The sequence below is a fragment of the Sparus aurata genome, chromosome 3, assembly GCF_900880675.1.
Source record: "Sparus aurata chromosome 3, fSpaAur1.1, whole genome shotgun sequence".
Lineage (NCBI taxonomy): Eukaryota > Metazoa > Chordata > Actinopteri > Spariformes > Sparidae > Sparus > Sparus aurata.
Genome location: NC_044189.1, coordinates 25,673,034 through 25,694,191, shown reverse-complemented (window position 1 = coordinate 25,694,191; position 21,158 = coordinate 25,673,034). Strand labels below are relative to the sequence as shown.

The 21,158-nt window shown below is 41.8% G+C and overlaps 3 protein-coding genes across 4 annotated transcripts; 1 reads left to right on the top strand and 2 right to left on the bottom strand.

Annotated features, from left to right (window-relative positions):
* The first annotated feature begins 927 nt into the window (after positions 1 to 927).
* eif3i (eukaryotic translation initiation factor 3, subunit I) lies at positions 928 to 4,680 on the top strand. Of its 2 annotated transcripts, XM_030412293.1 has the most exons (11): positions 929 to 1,085; positions 1,516 to 1,608; positions 1,728 to 1,815; positions 1,945 to 2,010; positions 2,134 to 2,283; positions 2,726 to 2,853; positions 3,111 to 3,221; positions 3,373 to 3,462; positions 3,618 to 3,691; positions 3,912 to 4,004; positions 4,130 to 4,680. In XM_030412293.1, exons 1-11 carry the CDS (start codon positions 1,083 to 1,085, stop codon positions 4,209 to 4,211), a joined length of 978 nt encoding a protein of 325 aa, XP_030268153.1. In that variant the 5' UTR covers positions 929 to 1,082; the 3' UTR covers positions 4,212 to 4,680. The 2 variants fall into 2 exon arrangements, with proteins under 2 accessions (XP_030268154.1, XP_030268153.1); XM_030412294.1 differs by lacking the exon at positions 3,111 to 3,221 and having other exon boundaries at positions 928 to 1,085.
* Positions 4,681 to 4,966: 286 nt separating this feature from the next.
* LOC115578932 (probable histone deacetylase 1-B) lies at positions 4,967 to 13,506 on the bottom strand. Its single transcript, XM_030412292.1, has 12 exons — positions 13,363 to 13,506; positions 12,315 to 12,427; positions 11,744 to 11,861; positions 11,577 to 11,651; positions 11,077 to 11,215; positions 7,698 to 7,839; positions 7,513 to 7,605; positions 7,302 to 7,410; positions 6,830 to 7,210; positions 6,580 to 6,735; positions 6,452 to 6,497; positions 4,967 to 5,885 (listed from the first exon to the last, which is right to left on the bottom strand). Exons 1-12 carry the CDS (start codon positions 13,409 to 13,411, stop codon positions 5,858 to 5,860), a joined length of 1,449 nt encoding a protein of 482 aa, XP_030268152.1. The 5' UTR covers positions 13,412 to 13,506; the 3' UTR covers positions 4,967 to 5,857.
* Positions 13,507 to 16,421: 2,915 nt separating this feature from the next.
* marcksl1b (MARCKS-like 1b) lies at positions 16,422 to 19,222 on the bottom strand. Its single transcript, XM_030412800.1, has 2 exons — positions 18,900 to 19,222; positions 16,422 to 17,876 (listed from the first exon to the last, which is right to left on the bottom strand). The coding sequence occupies exons 1-2, from the start codon at positions 18,984 to 18,986 to the stop codon at positions 17,295 to 17,297; spliced, it is 669 nt and encodes a 222-aa protein (XP_030268660.1). The 5' UTR covers positions 18,987 to 19,222; the 3' UTR covers positions 16,422 to 17,294.
* Between the last annotated feature and the right edge of the window lie 1,936 nt (positions 19,223 to 21,158).

The following is a 21,158-nucleotide window of genomic DNA, read 5'->3' as shown; positions in this document are numbered from 1 at the left end:
CAGGGAAGACGTCCGCCCTTCTCGGACTGCACAATAAGGTTTACATAAAACCTACATGCACAGATCAGTACTTGCTGTTTGACTCTCCTATCAGCCTGGAGCACAGGCTGGGGGGGTCATCTGAACCTTAAACCGTCGGGCTGAGACCGTGCCCACTAAGTCAGAGGGGAAGGAGAAGGAACAGAAGCACATCACGGCAGCACTTTAAAACTGTGGCTACCCAAATTGGACAAAAAAAACAAAGGTATACATTTGCGCAAACCAGCCGAATAGCATTATATTTACCACTCAGTGCCATAACAAGCTCAAGCGGCACAAACCGTCATGTGTCGGTGGAATAACTGGCACAGTAGCAGCATACCACTCCGACAGTCTCTATGCCAGTCTGAGGATCGTTATACCACTGAGCAGCAATCAACATACAGTATATTCGGCTACTTTTGGCGCTACTGCAGACGGTCGAACACCTCGGGTCAAGACTCTGCAGTGGAGAAGCCTAATTACTTATCACCCACTTGCAGTGATGTAGAGTTCTCCCCCGAGACAGCTAAACAATGCTATTTTCCTTACTAATAAAAACCGCTAAAAACCTAATTTAAGCACCCGTCACAGGGCAGGACTCCACCTATGTCCCTGGCAGGCCCGATAGAGGAGGTCAGCCAAACCACACAATGGCGGCAGCAGCAGCAACAGCAGCAGCAGCACAGCAGTCCTCTGAACTCACTGTGTCACATATCTCAATACAACTCGTTCAGTGTCACAATCAATAAAACACTCAGACATCTGAAGTAAAACCATCTACTGTGAGGTGTGTTTTTAACCTCAGCGTAATATACGTGAATTATGTGAATCAGGTGCACTGTGGTCTGGATTCATTTGTAGAATGACACACACTTCGTACTACAGTGGGGCATTACCGTGAGAGGGCGCACTAGCGCCATCTTGCCTTTTGACACAGGAAGTACGTCACCTTCCTCTTCCGCCGCGGCTCCGGCGCCTCAAACACGAGTGTTCATCTTTTCTCTCTTTACGGGAGGCGCACTGAATATACTGGGCCAAGTGGCGACACCCAACTAAGAAAAATGGTTCGTATATTCTTTGGTGACGGTTCTCTACGAGTTATATGTCATTCAGAACAATGCTCCTTCTCTTGCCGAGACTGTGAGCTCCAGTTTAGCTAGCATATTTAGCTAGAGAGCTAACGTTAGCTTAGCTCCCAAATGAGCCAACGCTAGGCTACTGTTAGCTGCATTATGTGGGTGATGCAAGATACCGGTGCCTGACAGCTGTTAGAGCGGGATTTCTGTACCTTCCTTCAATGATAAATAAGTAAACCTAACATTAATGGCGTGTTTTACATCACAGACCTCTGCACCAAAATGTTTCCTTATTTAAAAAACGCCTCAACACTCAAGTGAGTGGCCTGCTCAATAGAGCGCATAACAGATGTCGCCTCTAGATGACCTAATCGGTTACACCGTCCAGATGATGATGTGCACTGACTCCTCTCCACAGAAACCCATCCTGCTCCAGGGCCACGAGAGGTCCATCACCCAAATCAAGTACAACAGAGAGGGAGACCTGCTCTTCTCTGTGGCTAAAGACACGGTCAGTTTATAGTTAACAAGAAGTTAACACTCCTGCCATTGGCATCTTTTTAATTTCACATTTAAGATCGTTTTGTATTAACTAATTAGACATTTATGGTGTAATGTCTCCTACTGTAGGTAACCAATGTGTGGTACTCTGTCAATGGCGAGAGGCTTGGCACCTACAATGGACACACAGGAGCTGTGTGGTGTGTTGACTGTGACTGTATCCTTTTTGAAGAAATACTTTGTTTTATCTCAGGCAAATAAAATGGCTGATCTTGTATTCAGTTGTCAGTGCCGTGTCTTTCGCGGGTGTCATACATGTTGGACTCCTTAACGTACGCTCTCTCAGGGGACACTAAAAACGTTTTGACGGGATCGGCTGACAACAGCTGTCGACTGTGGGATTGTGAGACAGGTAGGTAAAGACCAGGCGAACTGAGTGTTAAGTGATTCAGTTAGTTATGTGACTCAAGTAACAGGTTGGGGTTGATCCTACATCTACTAACCTGTGCTGCCTCTGTCCCTCTTTGCTGCACAGGCAAACAGCTGGCCCTGCTCCACACCAACTCTGCTGTCAGAACGTGCGGCTTCGACTTCAGCGGCAACATCATCATGTTCTCCACGGACAAACAGATGGGTTACCAGTGCTTCCTGAACTTCTTTGACCTGAGGGACCCACAGCAGATTGGTACATACTGCGCAGACTACTCTAGTCAGCTGCCGCTTTAATTTGTTGAACAGGAAGTTGTTGATCAGACTGAAGAAACATGGCTTTTAGCAGCATTTGCCTGGAGTTCATTACAATGTTAAATGTGCGTTAGATCAATTTGACAACATCTTTGTTTAACTTGTCAGGTCATGTACTATAAAGTTTTGATTGCTCTTAGTTGCAATTGAGTAGTAACTTATTTGTGGCTATGTTTTGGAACAAGATATACCTATTTTCTGATCCAAATTCATACAAAGTGGTAGAAATCATACTTTTGCAAATGTGTAATTCATCTTTTTTTCTAATAAAGTAAAAACTGGAATATTTCTCTTCAGAGATCATCATGATTTGTTTTGTTGCACTAAACTGAGCCAAAATGTATTTACCTTTTTACCTTACCTTTCTCTGTTTCCCTCTGCAGAGGACAACCAGCCCTACCTGTCAGTACCCTGCAGCGACTACAAGATAACCAGTGCTGTGTGGGGACCCCTGGGGGAGTTTGTCATCGCCGGCCACGAGAACGGAGAGATCAACCAGTTCAGTGCCAAGGTTGGACACACACTGTCCGTCTGGGAACATATTGGGATGGAATTAACTGTGTTCATGTAGTACTGGCTGCAGGGTTTATTACTAGTAAACACATCTGATATTGATTATGAAGCCCAAAACAACACATCAACTAGCATGGGAAAAATTATTAGTTGTGTAGCAAATATGAATCAGTATACTGGAGTGACTGAATATACTAAAGCATGCAAATGTGAGACAGACAAGTTGAATGTTGTACCTGTGTGATTTCTGGACAGTCTGGAGATATCCTGAAGAAGGTCAAGGAGCACACCAAGCAGATCAATGACATCCAGACATCAGTGGATCTCACAATGTTCATCACTGCCTCCAAGGACAACAGTGCCAAGGTAAGCACAGTCAGAACCTGACAGCTTGTCAGTAGATGGCTATATTTATTTACACTAGTAATAATTTGGTGTGTATTTATAATCAGATTTGTATTGTGATTTATTCTATTTTAATATCATACTGTGTTGCGCGTCTTCTATTTCCTCTCAGCTCTTTGACTCTGCTTCTATGGATCACATCAAGAGTTTCAAGACAGAGCGACCTGTCAACTCAGCTGCCATCTCCCCCATTATGGATCACGTAAGTGAAGACATGCACAGTAATGCATAATAAAACCAGTTAGTGCTAAGCAGCTTTAACATGTACACATTTCTTTGCAGCTCAGTGTTTCACAAAGACAAATTGCATCGCCTCACTAACTTGTGAACACTTTGTGTGTGGCATGTGTGATTCAGGTGGTGATGGGAGGCGGTCAGGAGGCCATGGAGGTCACAACTACGTCCACCAGGATTGGAAAGTTTGAGGCCAGGTGAGGAAAAGTGTATCTTAGGGTTACTAAAAGCCAAGAAAGCACCCCCTTCCCCACATTAAGTTAAAGTTCATGCCTTGATGCAGCTGTATGCAGTTATTTTCCATTATGCTTTGCACAGGTTAGATGTAATTGTATACTATGTATATAGTTTTTTACATTAAGAGTCAACATTTTTTAGGTTTTAAAGGGGTAACCTGACTTTCTTCTCTATCCTTAGGTTCTTCCATGCTGCCTATGAAGAGGAGTTTGGAAGAGTCAAAGGTCATTTCGGCCCCATCAACTGTGTGGCATTCCACCCGGATGGCAAGAGGTAAGAGATGAGCATACTTACACATTATTACGTAAGACACTGCCCTAAAATGTAAGTACTCTCATCAAAATAATGACTTATTGTACATCACTGTTAACATGTTGTTCTGTGGTTATTGTTTACAGTTACAGCAGTGGAGGAGAAGACGGATACACTAGGATTCATTACTTTGACCCACAGTACTTTGACTTTGAACTGGAGGCGTAAACCATCAGGCTCCTCAACCCCACAGCTTCAACTAACATCACGCTCTGCCCAGTCAGGAAGAAGGAATAACGGACTAAGTGTTTTTCCAGTCTACTGACCACCTTGCCTTCTTCCCTTTATCAGATCTGATCTCAAATCAGCGTACAGGTCAAACTTAAAGATTTCTGCTGCCAGTGATTAAATTTGCCCTGTATACTTGTCAAACATTTCTTTAAATAAAGGAGAAGTGGTCAGAAGAGGTGACTAAATCTCAGTGACACGTGTGTTGTTTAAAGTCATTTTTCTAACCACTTGGAAACTGTTGGTCGGATCAGAAGCAGTTTTTTGTACCTGGATCTTCAAAGCTGTCTGACTGCACTCAAACACCCACACTCCTTGAATCCTGAAGTTTATTTAATCTCATTTTACAAGTCAATTTTCTATTGTAAACCATTCCACCACCAAGTTACAATAAAATTACTTAATCCAAGTTGCGTCTGCATGATCTATGCAATTCTTCAATTCATAATTTACTGTGAAGACAAACACTGGCTAGAAAAAAATGATAGCACATGCATTAAACTGTATTTTTTGATGGTAGGATTGTTTAATTTAGCCAGTTTGTCATGCTGGTGTAAATTGTTTGACACTCTGCTCAGTATACACAGAAGAGTTCACTGCTTGAAACACTTGATACCAAACATCTTAAACTGTCACTCTTGTAAATACAGTTTCACAACTACAATAATGTATAAAAGATCTCATGAGAAAACAAATGTTGATCAGGTTTTTATTATTTTTATATCAAAGTTATGATAATGCACATTTCACAAGGATAGAACTCCAAACAACCACATACAGAGGGCCATTTAACCAGCTCACTCCATCTTCATGTATAATGGTACAAAATATCTAAAACAAGTCATTCACTTCCCAACAGAGGCTCACACCATTCATTCATACTTCATACAAACAATGCAGGAAGAAAACACTGAAAAGATATCCATAGCAGGGTGGGTTAAAGGGACATACTGTGTGTTCATGATTTAAAATAACTTACTGAGCTGAGATCAGGGACTGGAATATGTACATGCTAAAGGCGAGATCATTCTAAACATGCATTCACTGATAAATTAACACAGCAAGCCGAACAGCAGTTTGCTGGTTATTAACAGTATCATAAATAGAAAAGCCTTTTTTTTTTTTTTTTTTACATGTGAGCACTAGACTTAGAAGTCATCTACGTCTTTGCAGGTTTTGTAACACGTGCCCCACAAACTTATTTAAATGTAAAACGCCATGATAGGAACAGTAACAACTTGGGTGGTTTTCTTCACATTAAAGCAGACCTGGTTCACACAGCAGCTGAGGAGGATTCATGGCATTTGTTTTTAATGCTACTTGGAGCTCCAGTTGGGTGGAGTTTACTCTCGGCTAACAGATCAGAAACAGGATTAGATCCGCGTCTGTGCAACAACCGCTCAACTGGTGCTTCACTGAGCTTGGAAGCAAATGCAAATAATACAGTGTAAGCCAGGTTTGCTGATAAGAACACATAATAAAACAGGAATACAAAAAAGGTCCCATTCTTCGCAGCAGGACAGTTATAGGAATCAGTGGAGCTTGAGGACAATAGTACAACCATCCGTTTCTCCTTGTGCAAGACTTCAAGTCGTCTTCACCTCTTCTTTTGGTCTGAAACACAAACAGTAATGGTCAATCTTAGTCATTTAATTTTTTTTCAACAGCTTTGACCATGAAGGTTTTACAGAACCCACTCTGGTGCTTTGACCAATCCTAGTGTACAAATATCTCAATGTTAACCATGACTATTTTATACCCACACTACAACAGCAATGAGCCCCAATCAATTAAGTTGATTAATGGATTAGTTTATTGAAAAGAAGATTAGTTGGCAATTACATTAATTATTGATTAACCTCGTAAGTCATGCTAAAGTGGCAGACATTTGCTGCTTCCAGCTCCTTAAAAAGAAAAAAGAAAAGTCTTTGGGTTTTGGACTGTTGGTTGGACAAAAGAAGCCATTTGAATACGTCATTCAGGGCTCTGATAAATTGTTAAGAACATTCTTCACATTTTACAGACCAAATTATTCGATTAATCATGAGAATAATAAGCAGGTTAATTGATGAAATGAAAATAATGTTAGCTCCAGCCCTACACCACACAAATGAGAAGGAAAGCCAGCAGAGAGGGACAAAGGTCATGACACAAGGGATTACTGAACGCAATTCTCTTACCCTGATGTGTCCATCTTCTCTTCCTCCTTCTCCTCCTCTTTCACTTCTAGGAGGCAAAAACAAAACGAGTGATTATGAAGATGTCTGGTCTTATACAAATAACAACTCCACTTGTGAACAAGACTTGCCTTTCTTTTCCTCTCCTTCCTTCTCTTCCTCCTTCTTCACTCGTTTTGCCTTCTTGTGGTTGGCTGCGTTCCTGCGGCCTCCTCCCTGCCCCTCCGCCTCATCCTCAGAGTCAGAGAACTCCTCCTCGCAGGCTATCCTCTTGTCGTGGGCCCGGACTGAAACACACGACACACATTGTTAACAAAAAGGGATCGATCATTAACATCCCTGGTCACTGTGTGTGTCTGTCTAAATCTGTATGCATCTTACTTGAAACACGTTTGTCGGGGTCCTCCTCATCCTCGTCTCCGCTGTCGGGGTGGGGAGCGTCCTCTGGGATCGCCTGCATCTGGACACCAGGGGCGTGAGGCAGCATACGGAGGTTTTCAAAGAGACGCTGCTTGATCTTCTCCAGGTACTCGTTGGTGTTCTGGTTGGTCATGTTGGACGGGCTGATGTGCAGCTTGAAGTCGGGCCCAAAGTACTCAAAGTAATCGTTGTAGGGCAGCTCGTTGGGGATGGAGCAGTCCAAGGCTACCGCAGTTTCGTAGGTCCAGCAGCGTGCCACGTTGCGGATGGTGTAGCCTCCACCGCCAAGCATCAGCAGGGGCAGGTTGAAACTTTTGATGTACTCAACACATTTGGCGTGACCTTGAAGAACACACACACACACACACATTAAATTCTCTAAAGGAGGAAAACACTTTGCGGATTGTCTAAGGAGAGCGAAATGTGTTTTTACCTTTGATGGTGAGGTTGAAGCAGCCCAGTCTGTCTCCAGAAAGAGAATCAGCTCCACACTGAAGCACAACTGCACTGGGCTGGTACATCTCCATGACTTTAGCCATGATCTAACACACACACACACACACACACAAACACACACATGAACAACACTACTCTGAAAGAGGTTGATTGTGAGGATTAGACAGTTCTTAAATAAAAGCACTTACAGGTTTGAAGATGGCTTCATAGGACTCATCATCAATACCGTCTCTAAGTGGGTAGTTGACTGCATAGTATTTGCCCTTTCCAGCTCCGATATCCTACACACATTACAGAGATCACTCAATAACATCCCAAACACACACAAGACACTCCAATGATCTTAAAAAGGGAGGAGAACAAACTAACGAACCCTCAGATCTCCAGTGCCAGGGAAGTATTCCCCATACTTGTGGAAAGAGACAGTCATGACTCTGTCGGTGGTGTAGAAGGCCTCCTCCACTCCATCACCGTGGTGGATGTCAATGTCTATGTATAACACCCTCTGGTGGTACCTAAGAGGAAAGAGAATTCAGTTAAATGTCAACTTAATATTGATTAAATTAAACATGACAGGAAAATAGCACCAACACAAATCTATATGTAATCTATACTATATAATCTTTCTATCAAAGATGCGCCAATTGTGAAATTCTGGAATGATGCTGATGTTACATTTTTATATTTGGCAAATGCAGATTACGATGTCCTTTTGTTGTTGTTCATTTTGTTTTATTGGGATTTATTCCACCTTTTGTGTCAGGGAAAAAAAGATTAACATAAAAAAAAATTGTTTTTAAGATTTTGTTCTAAAAGATTTTATTTTAAACTAACTGATTCAAAAGCCCATTTAGTCTGCTGTATAACTACCCGCTCAATGATTGGAATTTCATAACCTACATTTGCAGGAATGTCCCGAGCCAATGGTTCACGTGCCAGCGCAAAATTGATGTGACCCATCAGATAGGCATTTGAAACTGTTTATTTGTGAATGTCATCATAGCAGATAATAAGGCAAATATTGGCTGAGACTGACATTCAGCAGATAGATTGATATATGTCTGATAGGGATGCACCAGAGTAGAAAACAGTCAGCTGATGATATGACTTAAAGGTTAATTATCTGAAGTAAGCACTTTCACAAAGCAATTCAGTCTCCTTTATCTATTTTTTCCATACATTAAAATGGATGAGACAATCAATTCCTGGTATACAAGAATATTTAATGCATTTAATATCTAGTAATCCAAATAACAGCAAAGTAGAAATGTTGCGTGTCCATCTTAAACCAAATAAATGCCCATGCAGACAAATGTAGGGCCCTATGATTTCCGCGATCACGGAATCGCATAATTGGCCGATTAAAACGGAATCTATTTTCTAATGCGGAATATCGCGGAATTTGCCATAATTTCACTGAAATGCTGTTTTCGTGTGGAAGAGGAACGTATGTCTGAGGAAAACTGCACGGAGGGAAGCAAATCTGTGTGGCACAACAAGCCCCCTCCACAGACTGAGCCCCTCCCCTTTTCAAAACAATGCAAGCATGGCTTAGCGGCTGCCCACGGCAAAGGACAAAAAAGCAGGAAAATATACAGCTCCACTACGTCTCTCTTTACATTTATTTTGTCCCGTTGTCGGCTTCAGCTAAGAAAGAAATAGTTCAACACGTTCAAAACTCCCCTTTCCCCTAGATTTTTTTGTAGCAGCGGTGCTCTGAGTCGGTAACACTAGGGGGGTCCAGGGGCATGCCCCCCGGGAAAAAAATATTGAAAAATAACCCTTTAAATGGTGACTACTGGTGAGATGAAAAATAATTAAAAAATTTCATTTTCAGAATCAGAAACTAAGACATGAGACAAAATAGTGTAGAAGTTTACATTGCTGCTTGAAAATATGTTAACTTCTTGAGCATTAGAGAACTTTTTTACCATTATTTTCTTCATTATTATAGATTTTTTATGGAAACAGAATCTGTTTCAGAAGTCAGTGGGTCACATGACATGAAAGTTAATTGAGAAAAAAAAATCATAATTTCTGCATATTAATATTCATATAAAATAGAGGAAGCACTAAAATACAATAACAATGGGTGTGTCTCATTTCTCCAGTTTACTAATACAATCTGCTTCTGGTTTGGAGTCACTGGGTCACATGACATGGAAGATATTGAAAAAACTGCAATTATTTTGTATCAATATATTTATGCTAAGTAATTTAATGACGGCCCCTAAATCAGTCTCCAGCAATTCAGCGTGAGGCTCTGGGAGGTGAGCTAACCGTCCTGCTGCTGCTGACACTGGGTGAACCTCAGGAAAGTCTCGGCTGGACCCGAGTGGATAGCCACAGAATATCCAACCTGAAACTAACTTCGACCCGGTTCGATGAGTCGCCTGTTGCAGCCTTTGAATAGGATGACCAGGATTTCAGTCACTCAACTTAAATGGTGACTTGTAGAAATTAAACAAATAGCAGCAATGGCAAAAATAATCAATTTTAAGATAAAATTGAATTTGAATAAAGTTCCGTCGAGACAAATTAATGGACTACTTGCAGAGTGACATGAAGACATGAATCAGAGGCACAAAAAACGTTGACAGCGGTGGCCGGTCATTATGTTTACCAATACCCGATCCGTGCCTTGCGAAAAAAAAAAAAACGGATTCGCATGATTTACGAGAGCCTCATTTTCAGGTCGGAAAATCCGGATTTTCCAGAAGAATCACACCCCTGACGACTTGTATGCGTCAAGGGAACTTTTGTTTTGCAAATTCTGCCAACACTCAGTTGACTGGAAGCGTAAAAATACGTGCAATGACTACGTACTGTCCAAAAGCCATGTGAGAAACAAGGAAAGAGAACTGATGCAAGAGATTGTTCAGTCTTGGATAAAATATAATTTTCACCTTTTATTGCTACATGTAGAACAATGTAATAGGATAACTGAATATAGGTCATTAAAAATAAATGATGATTAATAGCTGAACCATCAGCCAGAAAACAACTGATCCCACGGGGGAATCTGGCTGACATGCACGTTCAATAAGATTAAAAAGGATTACTTTCTGGACATGTTAATCAAAATATCAAACTGTAATAAAAGTGAAAATATTGTCCATTTCCTTTCCCTATTTTTTTCTTTTCTTTTTTTAACTGATCAATTGTTCAAAATAAAATAATCAAATCAAAAGCATGTCAGTGCAGCCCAACAATATATGTTATTATTATTATTATTATTATTATTGTTATTATTATTATTATTAATAATAACAATTACATCAATAAATGAAAGGGACATTAAAACTACATGAGCAAGCTGTTTTTTCTTCTTTTATCAATAATAATCTATAATTTCTATCTAATTTACATTAAAAACACACTGTTTTTGGTAGTAAAATAAGAGTCAAAGGAAAAAAAAAAAAAAAATGGGATTCCCAAAAATTAAAACGGAAAAAACGGAATTTGGGAAAAAATGCAATGGATGATAAAAAGTGAGCATAACAAGTCTCTAATTAGCATCTTCAAAAAGGCATCAACACTGCAAGAATATGAAAAGTGAAACAATACAGAATTTGGCCTGAAAAGTCATGCTTCACAAATAAAGATCCATAGCAGATGCAAATGGAGTCCAATTAATCCATATCTTAAAACGACGCTCTAAATTTCTCTCAGGGGTCCAAAAGAACTAAAACCCGCCAGATGGGTAAAAGGCATGATGGCCAAGTCAGCAGCAAGATAAGTCAGCAGCTTACTTGAGCAGCTCCAGGATGGCCAGGACGATGTCGTTGACGTAGCAGAAACCAGAGGCCTCAGACTTCTTGGCGTGGTGGAGTCCGCCGGCCCAGTTGATGGCGATGTCTGTCTGCTGCTTGTTCAGCTTCAGTGCACCAGCTACAAGACGGAATGAAGAGAGCACCATTACAACAGAAGTTCAATGGATTTTGGTTTTGTTTCAATTAAAAAGAGTAGTGATCATTTGTATGTTTTTTAAACATTATATTAACATAATGGGCTTCTTGTAATCCAGTACAGCTTTTCTGAGCATCTTCTGACATCTTCACCGCAGTGAAGACCATCATGGGGCAGGAAATTATTCTAGCTAACTCATCAAAATTTAAGACACTTTGAAACCACCAAGTTTAAATTGAGGCTTATACTTCAGATTCATTTCCAGTTTCCGGCTTTGTATCATAAATGTCACTCCAAGTAGTGCAGCTGGAGCCTTATGGGCAGCATGGTTGGAATAACATACCTACAGATCCACCTGTTGAGAGCTGGCAAAACTCAAACAGACCATCGAACACTGGACAGTCCTCTCCGACATTAACTGTGAGCATAAGAACAAGAGGAGAAGATTTAATAGATGTGGACAGTGAGAATACGTCAGTGTACAATAAAGGAAAATCAGATGACACTCACATCTCTGCATCTGTTTGCTATACTCAGACATGTTGTCTGGTCGAATGGACCTCAGGAACTTAATGTAGTCATCGCTGTGGTATTTTGTCATCTCTTCACCACTGGCTTTGTGTGGTCTCTGGAAACAGAAGGAAAGATAATGAGGGAGAAAGTGACAGCTGAAGCTTTGCACTTTATCAGACATCACTATTCGTAAAACAACTAATTGAAACGTCTGTGTTATTAGTCAGGTCTAAGACAGGCAAACAAATATGAAAAACTCCTATGTGATAGTCAGCAACTAAGAAACTTAACTCTTTCTGGGTGGAAATCACACTTCTAAATGTATGTTCCGCATATGAAGACTATATTTAAACTACGCTTCTAGTAAGACTTGTACTTGGTAGACTTCCGGTCTGCATCTGAAATATGTTGCATACAGACCTCGGCAGCCAGTACCAAATAGGTCATGATGGTTTCAGTCAAAGCATTGAAAATTATGGTGTAATTTTCTCTTGTGGCAGCATAATGACACAAACAATTTCTGTATAGAGCTGAGTGTAGGGGGTTTGTGTGCAGCGGTACAACTCACATAGATCTCCATTTTCCTGTAAAGTCCATAGTTGAGAAGGAGGTTGTGCGTCATGCGGATCCTGTGGGGTTTCATGGGATGGCCCTGGCCATAGTAGTAGTTCCCCACATCCCCTGGGAAATAAAAGATTACCCAGACAACGTTACATCACGTCATTTGTTCAAAAAAAACCTTCAGCCATTGACACAATGTGCAAAGACAACTTCATGCAAACTGCATTCATTTATCACAATTTTCTGAAAGTCCTCAGTTTGCCCTACAACTAATCCACCCAGCAGTTTTTGATGCATTTTTTTCTCTCCACACAATCTCCAACTGCATACTACTTAAGATACCAGAGCCACATGTTCAACAGCATACAGAGTTTGACAAACAGGAGTCAATGACTTTTTACTCTCAGTGACAGAAATCAAATGATTAAAAAAAAATACATTAGAACGCCTGACAATATCCACATTAAAAAGAGACGCAAAAAATTCGATCATCTAATTTGTAATTTTCTACACTTGCATATGTAGCATTTTCTTGCTTATGCACAACAGAAAGGGGAAGAGCATTATAATCCAATAGTTTAACCCATTTGCGCAACAACATCGCTAAATAATCGACCTGTCAAACGATGCAGCGGTCCCCACTGCTCGGAAGTTGATATGCAGTTGGGGGGACAGTGATGTGATTAGCACCGGTTAGCTTCGTGGCTCCTCAGTACCCACAATGACCGAATTACCACACGTGCACAAATCGTAAAATGTTTTAATGAAATGAGGACCGGTTTTTGCATAACGTTACACCGAAACAGAGCTGAGCGCCGGGCGATGTAACCCTGCGTGCGTGTTCAACCTGACATCTGGTGAGCTCAGCACCGTGTAGCTAAAACAGGCTAGTTAGCCGATCGAGCAAGCTAACGTTAGCACGCTAACACCGGCTAGCTAGCTTGGTCGCACGGCACACTTATGGAGGGAATACATGTCAATTTTCTCGAACATCTTCACGCACTCGAGACAACACCCGTCACTAGTATAATGAGCAGCACACGTTGTATATTTACCGTCATAGTAATAGCAAACTTTTTTCTTTGTTCCTTGAGACAGCGCCATTTTACACCAATTACCCCACTGCTCCGTGCCCACCGGTTCCTCTCTTGCACCACCGAGGAGCTCGCGTTGAGCTCTTCTCAGCCAATCACAGATGCTCTCCCCACCCGACTGGGATGTGCCGGTGTTACAAACCAGCGACCGCCGAGGTTGCAGCTACAACCAGACAGTGTCTAGACTGGTACAGCTGCACAGGTCATCTGTGCTTCATTCAGTCATGTAAAGCCGCACTAAATAGTATCAGGTAATTTCACCATTGATCATTAGATTATGATCAGTTGGTGACATATTAACAACTTGTTCTGTGTTGCCCCTCTCTGCAGGGAGGCCATAAACCAACAGAGTTCACTGTCAAGTCCATTTGATTGTGATGAAGGATGAGACTCACTTATATGTTGTATGAAAGTTAGTCAAAAGAGAAGATCACACTTCCACAGGTGGTGGAAGCAGTAGCTGCTCCCTGCAGCCACACCTCACATATAATGCCATTTTTTATTCATTTTTGTGACAATTTTACAAAGATTATTATTTTCTATTTACTTATTTGTTTTAAGGGGCACCATCTAGTTAAATATGGCTGCGTTCCATCACTGAATAAACAAGCTGTTCTCAGAGGGGAAAAAAAGTCCCCAGAACCCTGTTAGAAGCTAGAATCGTGGCAGGGTCCGCCGCATATAAACAAAGTAAATATTGAATTTCTTTAGGCATACCATGTATAACTCAATGCAGATAGTTTTTTTCTGGTTAAAATGTATTTCGAAAAACTACAGCGTGCACCTTTAGATTTTATTTAAACACTGATTCGTGATAACTTTAAATCACCAGCCTTCCTCAGTTTGATACCGCCTGCCATGCCTTAAATGTCGAATTTGTCAGCCATTAAATATCATATAACCGGTTTAGATGGATTTCCTCTCCATTTATTGATGGTTTTGCGGCCTAAAGTTTGGATCACATCTTCTGAGATCCTACCGACATTTTCCGCTTGTTGTTTCAGCTTAAACTTGTCACCACAATGGGACAAGAAGGAGCCAGGTGTAGACCTTTGAAGACAAAAACTGCATTTCATCTCTTCTTCTCCATTTTCTCAACTATGAGTCATTTCAAGGCCAGTTTTCGTGTACAAATGCATTTTCTAGCACATTCTGCACGTTTAAAAACACACAAAAAAACACAATTTGAACAATGCACGCAATGAATAAGTGGGTCAAGTCGGCACTCTTTGTCCTGGTTGACATTGTTGTGCACAATGAGGCTGATTATGCATATTGATGCAGCAGGCTCAGCAATCAGCCCAGCCTCTTCAAAAATGACTGGAACAGATTGGGGACCCAAACAAAAGGTGATGAGCTTTGTGGCACTCCACACATTGTCCACCAGGGGTCAGTGTGCGCTCACTTGTGTGTGGCTGCAACTTCCCTGGCGCTGCTCAATGAGAAATGCTGCACCCCTGAGCGGATCACTCACAGAATATCATGTATAGTATGTCGCGCAAAGATAACAAATGTAGTAAATACACAGTGGAAATGTTAACTCCTTGTGGAGCAGACATAAATAATTCACAGTTTACTGGACCTGCTGCTGCCAGCGCGCAGTGTAAAGACGTGGAGGATGTAGGTGTAGGTTTGGCTTCTTATGATTTTGCTTGTCATTTAAAGACACTTGTTATGAAATAAATCTGTTTGAGGTTTAATATTCATCTTGCTGGAGAGGAGAGAGCTGTGTCAATGTGGAGCTACAGCTTTCTTTAAATAATTCATAATTGTTTGAAGGCCGGGGCCAAATGTAGCTCAGGTCTCAACTCATCAAATCACCATGTGAACTAGGTCAGTTCACCCAGAGAAGGACCGCTCCTCTAAATGGAGGGAATACTGAAGATGTGAAGGCTGAGGGATTGATGGTGGCGGAGGAGGAGGGCGGAGGTAATGGTGCTGATCTCGGACTAATAGAGGGCCAGGGGTCACCGGAGCTAACACAGTAATGTTGGTGTGTTTAATTGCCTCCAAGCCAATCAGCTGGGAACATGTGGCCGTTTATTGTCACAGTGTGAACCATGTGACGCACGGAGGGAGCGTCACCGAATCTCATACTGGTCTCTGTCCTTTCATTTGTGTGTTTGCAGCTCAGCCAGTGTGAGTGCCAGACCAGTAATGGCTAATCATTACACGGATGAGTGGAATAAAACTTTATTGATGTCAAAGTTTGGCCTATTTAGATTTTCCGGGATGCAACTGATGCAAATAAACATATTACCCCCCACTGTAGTGTGCAGGTGTCTTACTATTTACTGTAACCACATGAAAATTCAAAAATGTCTTTATCATACGTGTTGAATGAGGATGATTCCTTTTGATTATGATGGTCATATCAAAGCAAAACTATGATAATTGTGCGTTCATAACCACAGGTGACCGTTGTGTTATAATTGTAGTGTGTCAAGTAGAAAAGTGAACTCAGAAATGAGTTATATGGCAAAATCGAAGTCTGCAATTGTGCAACAGCTCATCCCACACCAAGGAGGCTGTAGTAGTAATACCCCAGTGTGTGCGCAATTGATAAAGGGTGCATTTTATTGCTTATGAATGAACTTAAACCATTCAGTAGTAAAAAAATAACATATTGTTACATCTTTCAAAAGATTAATTGTGCCACTTTTGGTTGTATTTTCAGGTCAAATATAGAAGGATCTGCTGTAGCTGCGCCAATTTTTTATTCTTTCTTCATGGTTTAATTTGTCTAATAAATGCAGACTTTGAAACAATGTAAAGTGTCAGGGTCAATGGAGCAGGAGCCTTTAAAGTGTCTCTTCAGTTTCTATTATTACAATAATTAGATGAATAAAAACTGTGTATCCCTGATGTAATAAAACTCCGCTGCTCCTGGACCGCTGCCAATGCGTGTTAGTTGACACTATAGTGCTATAAATACTTGGAAACAGGCTCCGTTCCCTCTCATTACACAACACTATGTAACACAATGTGATGCATGATGTGAATAATCATAAAGACACATGAACGGGCAGGTAACCAACATTTATTTACCATTATCAACTTTACAATAAAACCAGTAACATCTGTCAACATTAGCAAAATAAAGAACAGAAATCAGTCCAATGTATTTACAGAGACAAAGCAGATTCAGGCTCACACACGACAGATAAACAACTCTGCTTCATATCAAACCGCAACAGTGAACATAGCAAGCTTAAGTGTTCTTTTTTTTCATAGTAAGGTAAAAATCAAAGTTGTCTATTTTTTTTTTCTTTAAACAAACAAGTAATAGCTTCTCTGAATCTTTAAGATGGTTCTCTATAATACACCACAAAATACTTCAAATTTGGGTTAAAATATAGGAATGTAAAAAGTTGGCGAGTCTCTTTAATTTTCTGATTTCATTTTTTTTTTTTTTTATTCAACAGTCATTTCAAGTGGTGGTGGTGTCCTAGTATCTCATCTAGCTTCATTCCTTCAGCAAGGAGGCATCTTGATCTGCAGATTTTTAGGGGAAAGATGCTTTGACTCCCTCCTTCTCCATCCATCCTTCATCTGTCTATACTTCTTGGTGTCATTAGCTCGCACTCTAGCCATTAAAATCCATTTTCCACATGGCGACCAGCCCACAGCCTAAAACTCAGTCCAGGTCCAGATGTCGCGCAGTAACCAGGGAAGTGATCTAGTGAATCTAGTCTGTCGTCTTGTTATCATGACGAAAAGTGGCACGTCAAAGGAGTCTCTCACATACATGTGTATATATTTACATATACATATATCCATATACATATGTATACATATACACATATATATATAAATATATATATATACTCTTAAATTTTCTCTTTCTCTCTTGAAAAACAGTTCACCCAGTTCATTGTGAGCTACAGGTACAATCACTCTTTCTTTTCAGAGGGAGCGGGGGTCGAGCTGCTCTCCTCTGTTGGTTTCGTGGCCTCAGGGGCCGGAGCAGCTGCCTCCTTGGCCTCCTCTTTGGGGGCCTCCTCTTTAGCTGGCGCCTCCTCTACCTTTGGGGCCTCGGCTGCGGCTGCGGCTGTGGCTGCGGCGGCAGCGGCAGCGGCAGGCTCCTCCTTCACCTCCTCCTTTTTCTCCTCCTCTGCAGGAGCAGCGGCTCCATTCTCAGCGGGCTTCTCCTCGGCTGGGGTGGCGGCAGCAGGGGTGGCAGCAGCCGCTTCCTCCTTGACAGCCTCGCTCTTCTTGCTCTTCTTCAGATTCAGCTTGAAGTTGAAGGACTTCTTCAGGGAGAACTTCTTCTTCTTCTTCTTGGGGGTCTCCTTAGCGGCAGCTTCGCCCTCAGGTTTGGCCGCCTCTCCATCAGCAGCAGGCGCTGGCTCGATAGCGTCGCCTCCTGCAGCTCCTTCAGGCTCCTTGGCTGCCTCAGCGGAGCCATTGGTGGCGGCAGCGTCACCGTCAGGCTTTGTAGAGACATCACCATTGGTTTTCACATGTCCATTCTCCTGGAAAAAAACAGGTTTTCACAGAATGAGACGTGGGTTGGCAAAGCTTCGCCTTCTCACACAGAAAATCAAGTTTACAGTCAAAAACCTGTCTGTACATGCATGAACTACACAGAGGATGGATTTTAGATGCGCATGACCCGTTTCTTTGCAGAGCATCGTCGTGCTCATCAATTAACCACCGTGTCGCCCGGCTCGGAGGCGACGCCTTGCAGTACCCTAATCAGGCGATAGGCGGCGGTGGCGCCTCACGGACCGCCTAAGGTACCAGACAGACGTCGGCTCAACAAAGACGAGACTGGAGCCCATCGATGGAAGAATGAAAACACTCGCAATTGACGGTTTTCACTCAAATAAGCAGCCTAAAAAAATTCAATTCCTTAATATATACGAAAGTGAAGTATATTTTCTTTCACTTGATGTGTGTGTAATTAACATATTATATCAATTTACATTCATAATGATCCACTGATGGACTAAAGTACCTAATGTAAGACCAAGTGTGACTCATCCCATACAATGTTTTATTTGTAAAGTAGGTGACAGTCGACAGTCGGGCTCGGGTTTTACCAGGGAGGAGTAGTAGACTGAGTGCCTACGTGCGCTCCAGCAGCCCCCCTCCCCCTTTGAGCCTGCCGCTGTCAAACACGTTGTGCGGATTTTGGGTGAGACCTCAGTCTCAAATAAACACACACTGGCTTTTAAACTTGAACTCAACTCGTTAACCAAGAAAAATAACAACAACAAGCTAGCTCTTTTTAGTAGTTTTTTTTTTTTTTTTTGGGTGGGGGGGGGGGGGGGGGGGGGACGTGCTCAGTGAGCAGCCTCATCAGCGGGAGGCAGCGATGCTACGAGCCCCACCTGACCTGCCCAAAACCGCCTCACAGTCAAGTTTCATCGATTCAACGTCGACTGAATTCAGTTTAAACCAATGTTTCAGAACAAGAAATTAAACTTTCATCAATCTCCACTCACCCCCTTTCGTTTGAAAAGAGTAAAAGGGACCTGGCTGGGTGTAATTACCTGTCCGTTGGTCTTCACAGCTGCAGCATCAGCGGCAGCAGCGTTTCCCTCCGCGGCCACATCTCCCTTGGATGCCTGGGATCCCATTGTCTTCGGCGAGTTTACGTGTCTTCTAAAGCAAATTAAAAAGAAAAACTAAAAAAGAGTGGTTTCAAGTTAATCCAACCCCAGGTCGAGTTACGTATCCAGCGGTGAAGCGACGAAAAGTGTGGCTTTTTTTTTCTTCTAACGGATGATACGTCCCTTCAGTGGCTCCTGTGCTCGGACTTGTCACCCCGGTAGAGAGAGACCCTCTAAACTCAGCACTGGTTGAACGCAACCCTTCAACATACAGCAGGTTCAAGGCGCCACCCGTGGGCGGGACCTGCCGAAGTCTGACCAATCACCGCGCAGTCTAAGGGCAAGTCTAGCCAGCTCTGGCCAATCACCCCTGACTCCCTAATTGTCCCCGCCCCTCCAGAGGACCCCCAGCTATGAAACCAATTTACTTCCACTGAATTCACTGAATTCATTCTCTCCTTCTGTCAGTGTGTAACTGTATGTGTCCATGTCTTTCTATTCTGGTTGGGTGTTCAGTCAAAGACGAGGAAGCATCTTGCTGTCAATAAGTAAAGAAAGAGGACTAATAAATAGTTAATTATTACAGTATCTGCATGTGTGGTTGTGTAAGTGTGTGTAGACAAGGACCTGGGTTCCCCCTCTACACTCTACATGAGTAATATTATTAATCATAGAAGCTGTTGTAAACACCTAAATCTGTAGCAGGAATGAATGAATCAGTTCTGAAGCTTGGTCTGTTTACTCTAACAACTCTCTATTCACTGAAGCAATTACTAACCGCATCCAGAGTGACTGATATCTTGTGAAAATCGACATGATCTTCCACTAAATGGCTGCAAGTAATGGTTAGCAATCAATTCATCCACTGATTGTGTTTTTTGATTAAATGATCAGTTGTATCATCTTTAAAATGTCAAAAAATTGTGAAAATGTACATTGAACATTTTCTTAGAGCCTTCCCAAAAGTCCCAAACATCCCAAACAATATTCAGCAAAATCCTTAAACAGTCAGTAAGCTTTCATCTTCTCTTTTCTTTCTCTCTTGGTTTAAAAATGGCATTAATGATAAGTTAATTATCGGATTTCCTGTTGATTGACTAATCGATTAGTCGGCGGATCCTTTCGGTTCTAGTCCCCTGTGACTGTCTCAGTTCATGGCATGAAGTAATGCCCTCCACTGCAACAGTTTCACTTTTGGGTATTTTTCAAAGCAAGCATGGACTTTTCAGAGCGAGACTCTTTTGGTTTCAGTGTCACATAAGATGCCAACAGATGCACATTCTGAAGTGTCTGATTCAGAGTTTCAGTAAAAATCTATTGCAACAGCCATGATTCATCCTCATATAACAATGTGTGGTCGATGACATTAACATCCAGTAACATGTCTGTGACCTTTTCAGATAAAATGTTGAATCTTTTATGCTCCACCATGCTGTTTTATCAGCGGTAGCTTGCGGGTTACCATGGCAATAATTTTAAATAGTAAATTTTGATGATAAGCAATTTCTTGCATCTACTTTCTCTACAGGCAAATCTTCCCCTCACTGTCCATCGGTACCCGCCAGTAGGTGCAGCTGAACAGTAAAATGGACCTTCTTTTGTTCACACAATGGTGAATGACGGTTTAAATTTATTGTTCAATGTTGTGCTCTCGTCGTGGACGCGGGGACACATTTTTGTGGTGGTCTGACTGGTGAACAGGATCTGCGTTGGGACTAACAGCGTGTCACGCTGTCTCCTGATGGCTTCCATGACTAGATTTGTTGTTCACTTCCGCTTGTCAACAACATACCAGGAGCAAAATATGTCAATGTGATGAGCATGCACATTCCACCTGATCATCTTCTCCGGCACACATTCCTCGCAACGGCTGTTTACGCTATCAGTTATGGGAGGAAAAGACTTCAGTGTTCAATGCCACAAATGGGCTTTACTGCGACCAATCAGCAGTAATTGATTTTGTGAGACTCGGGAACATTGGAATGCGTGTCAGCAGCTCATCTTGATGTTAAATCCATCAGCTCTCCACATGTCAGTTAATCAAGTTCATCTGAATCAGTGCAGCTGAACAGAAGTCACTAAAAATGTGTTTTTAATGCAGTTATAACTTTCATGCGTATGACACAACCTGTGTGAAGGTTTTCTTTCTGTATGGTAAAGACTATATAGTAAATACTACTTTATATAAAACTGTGAATG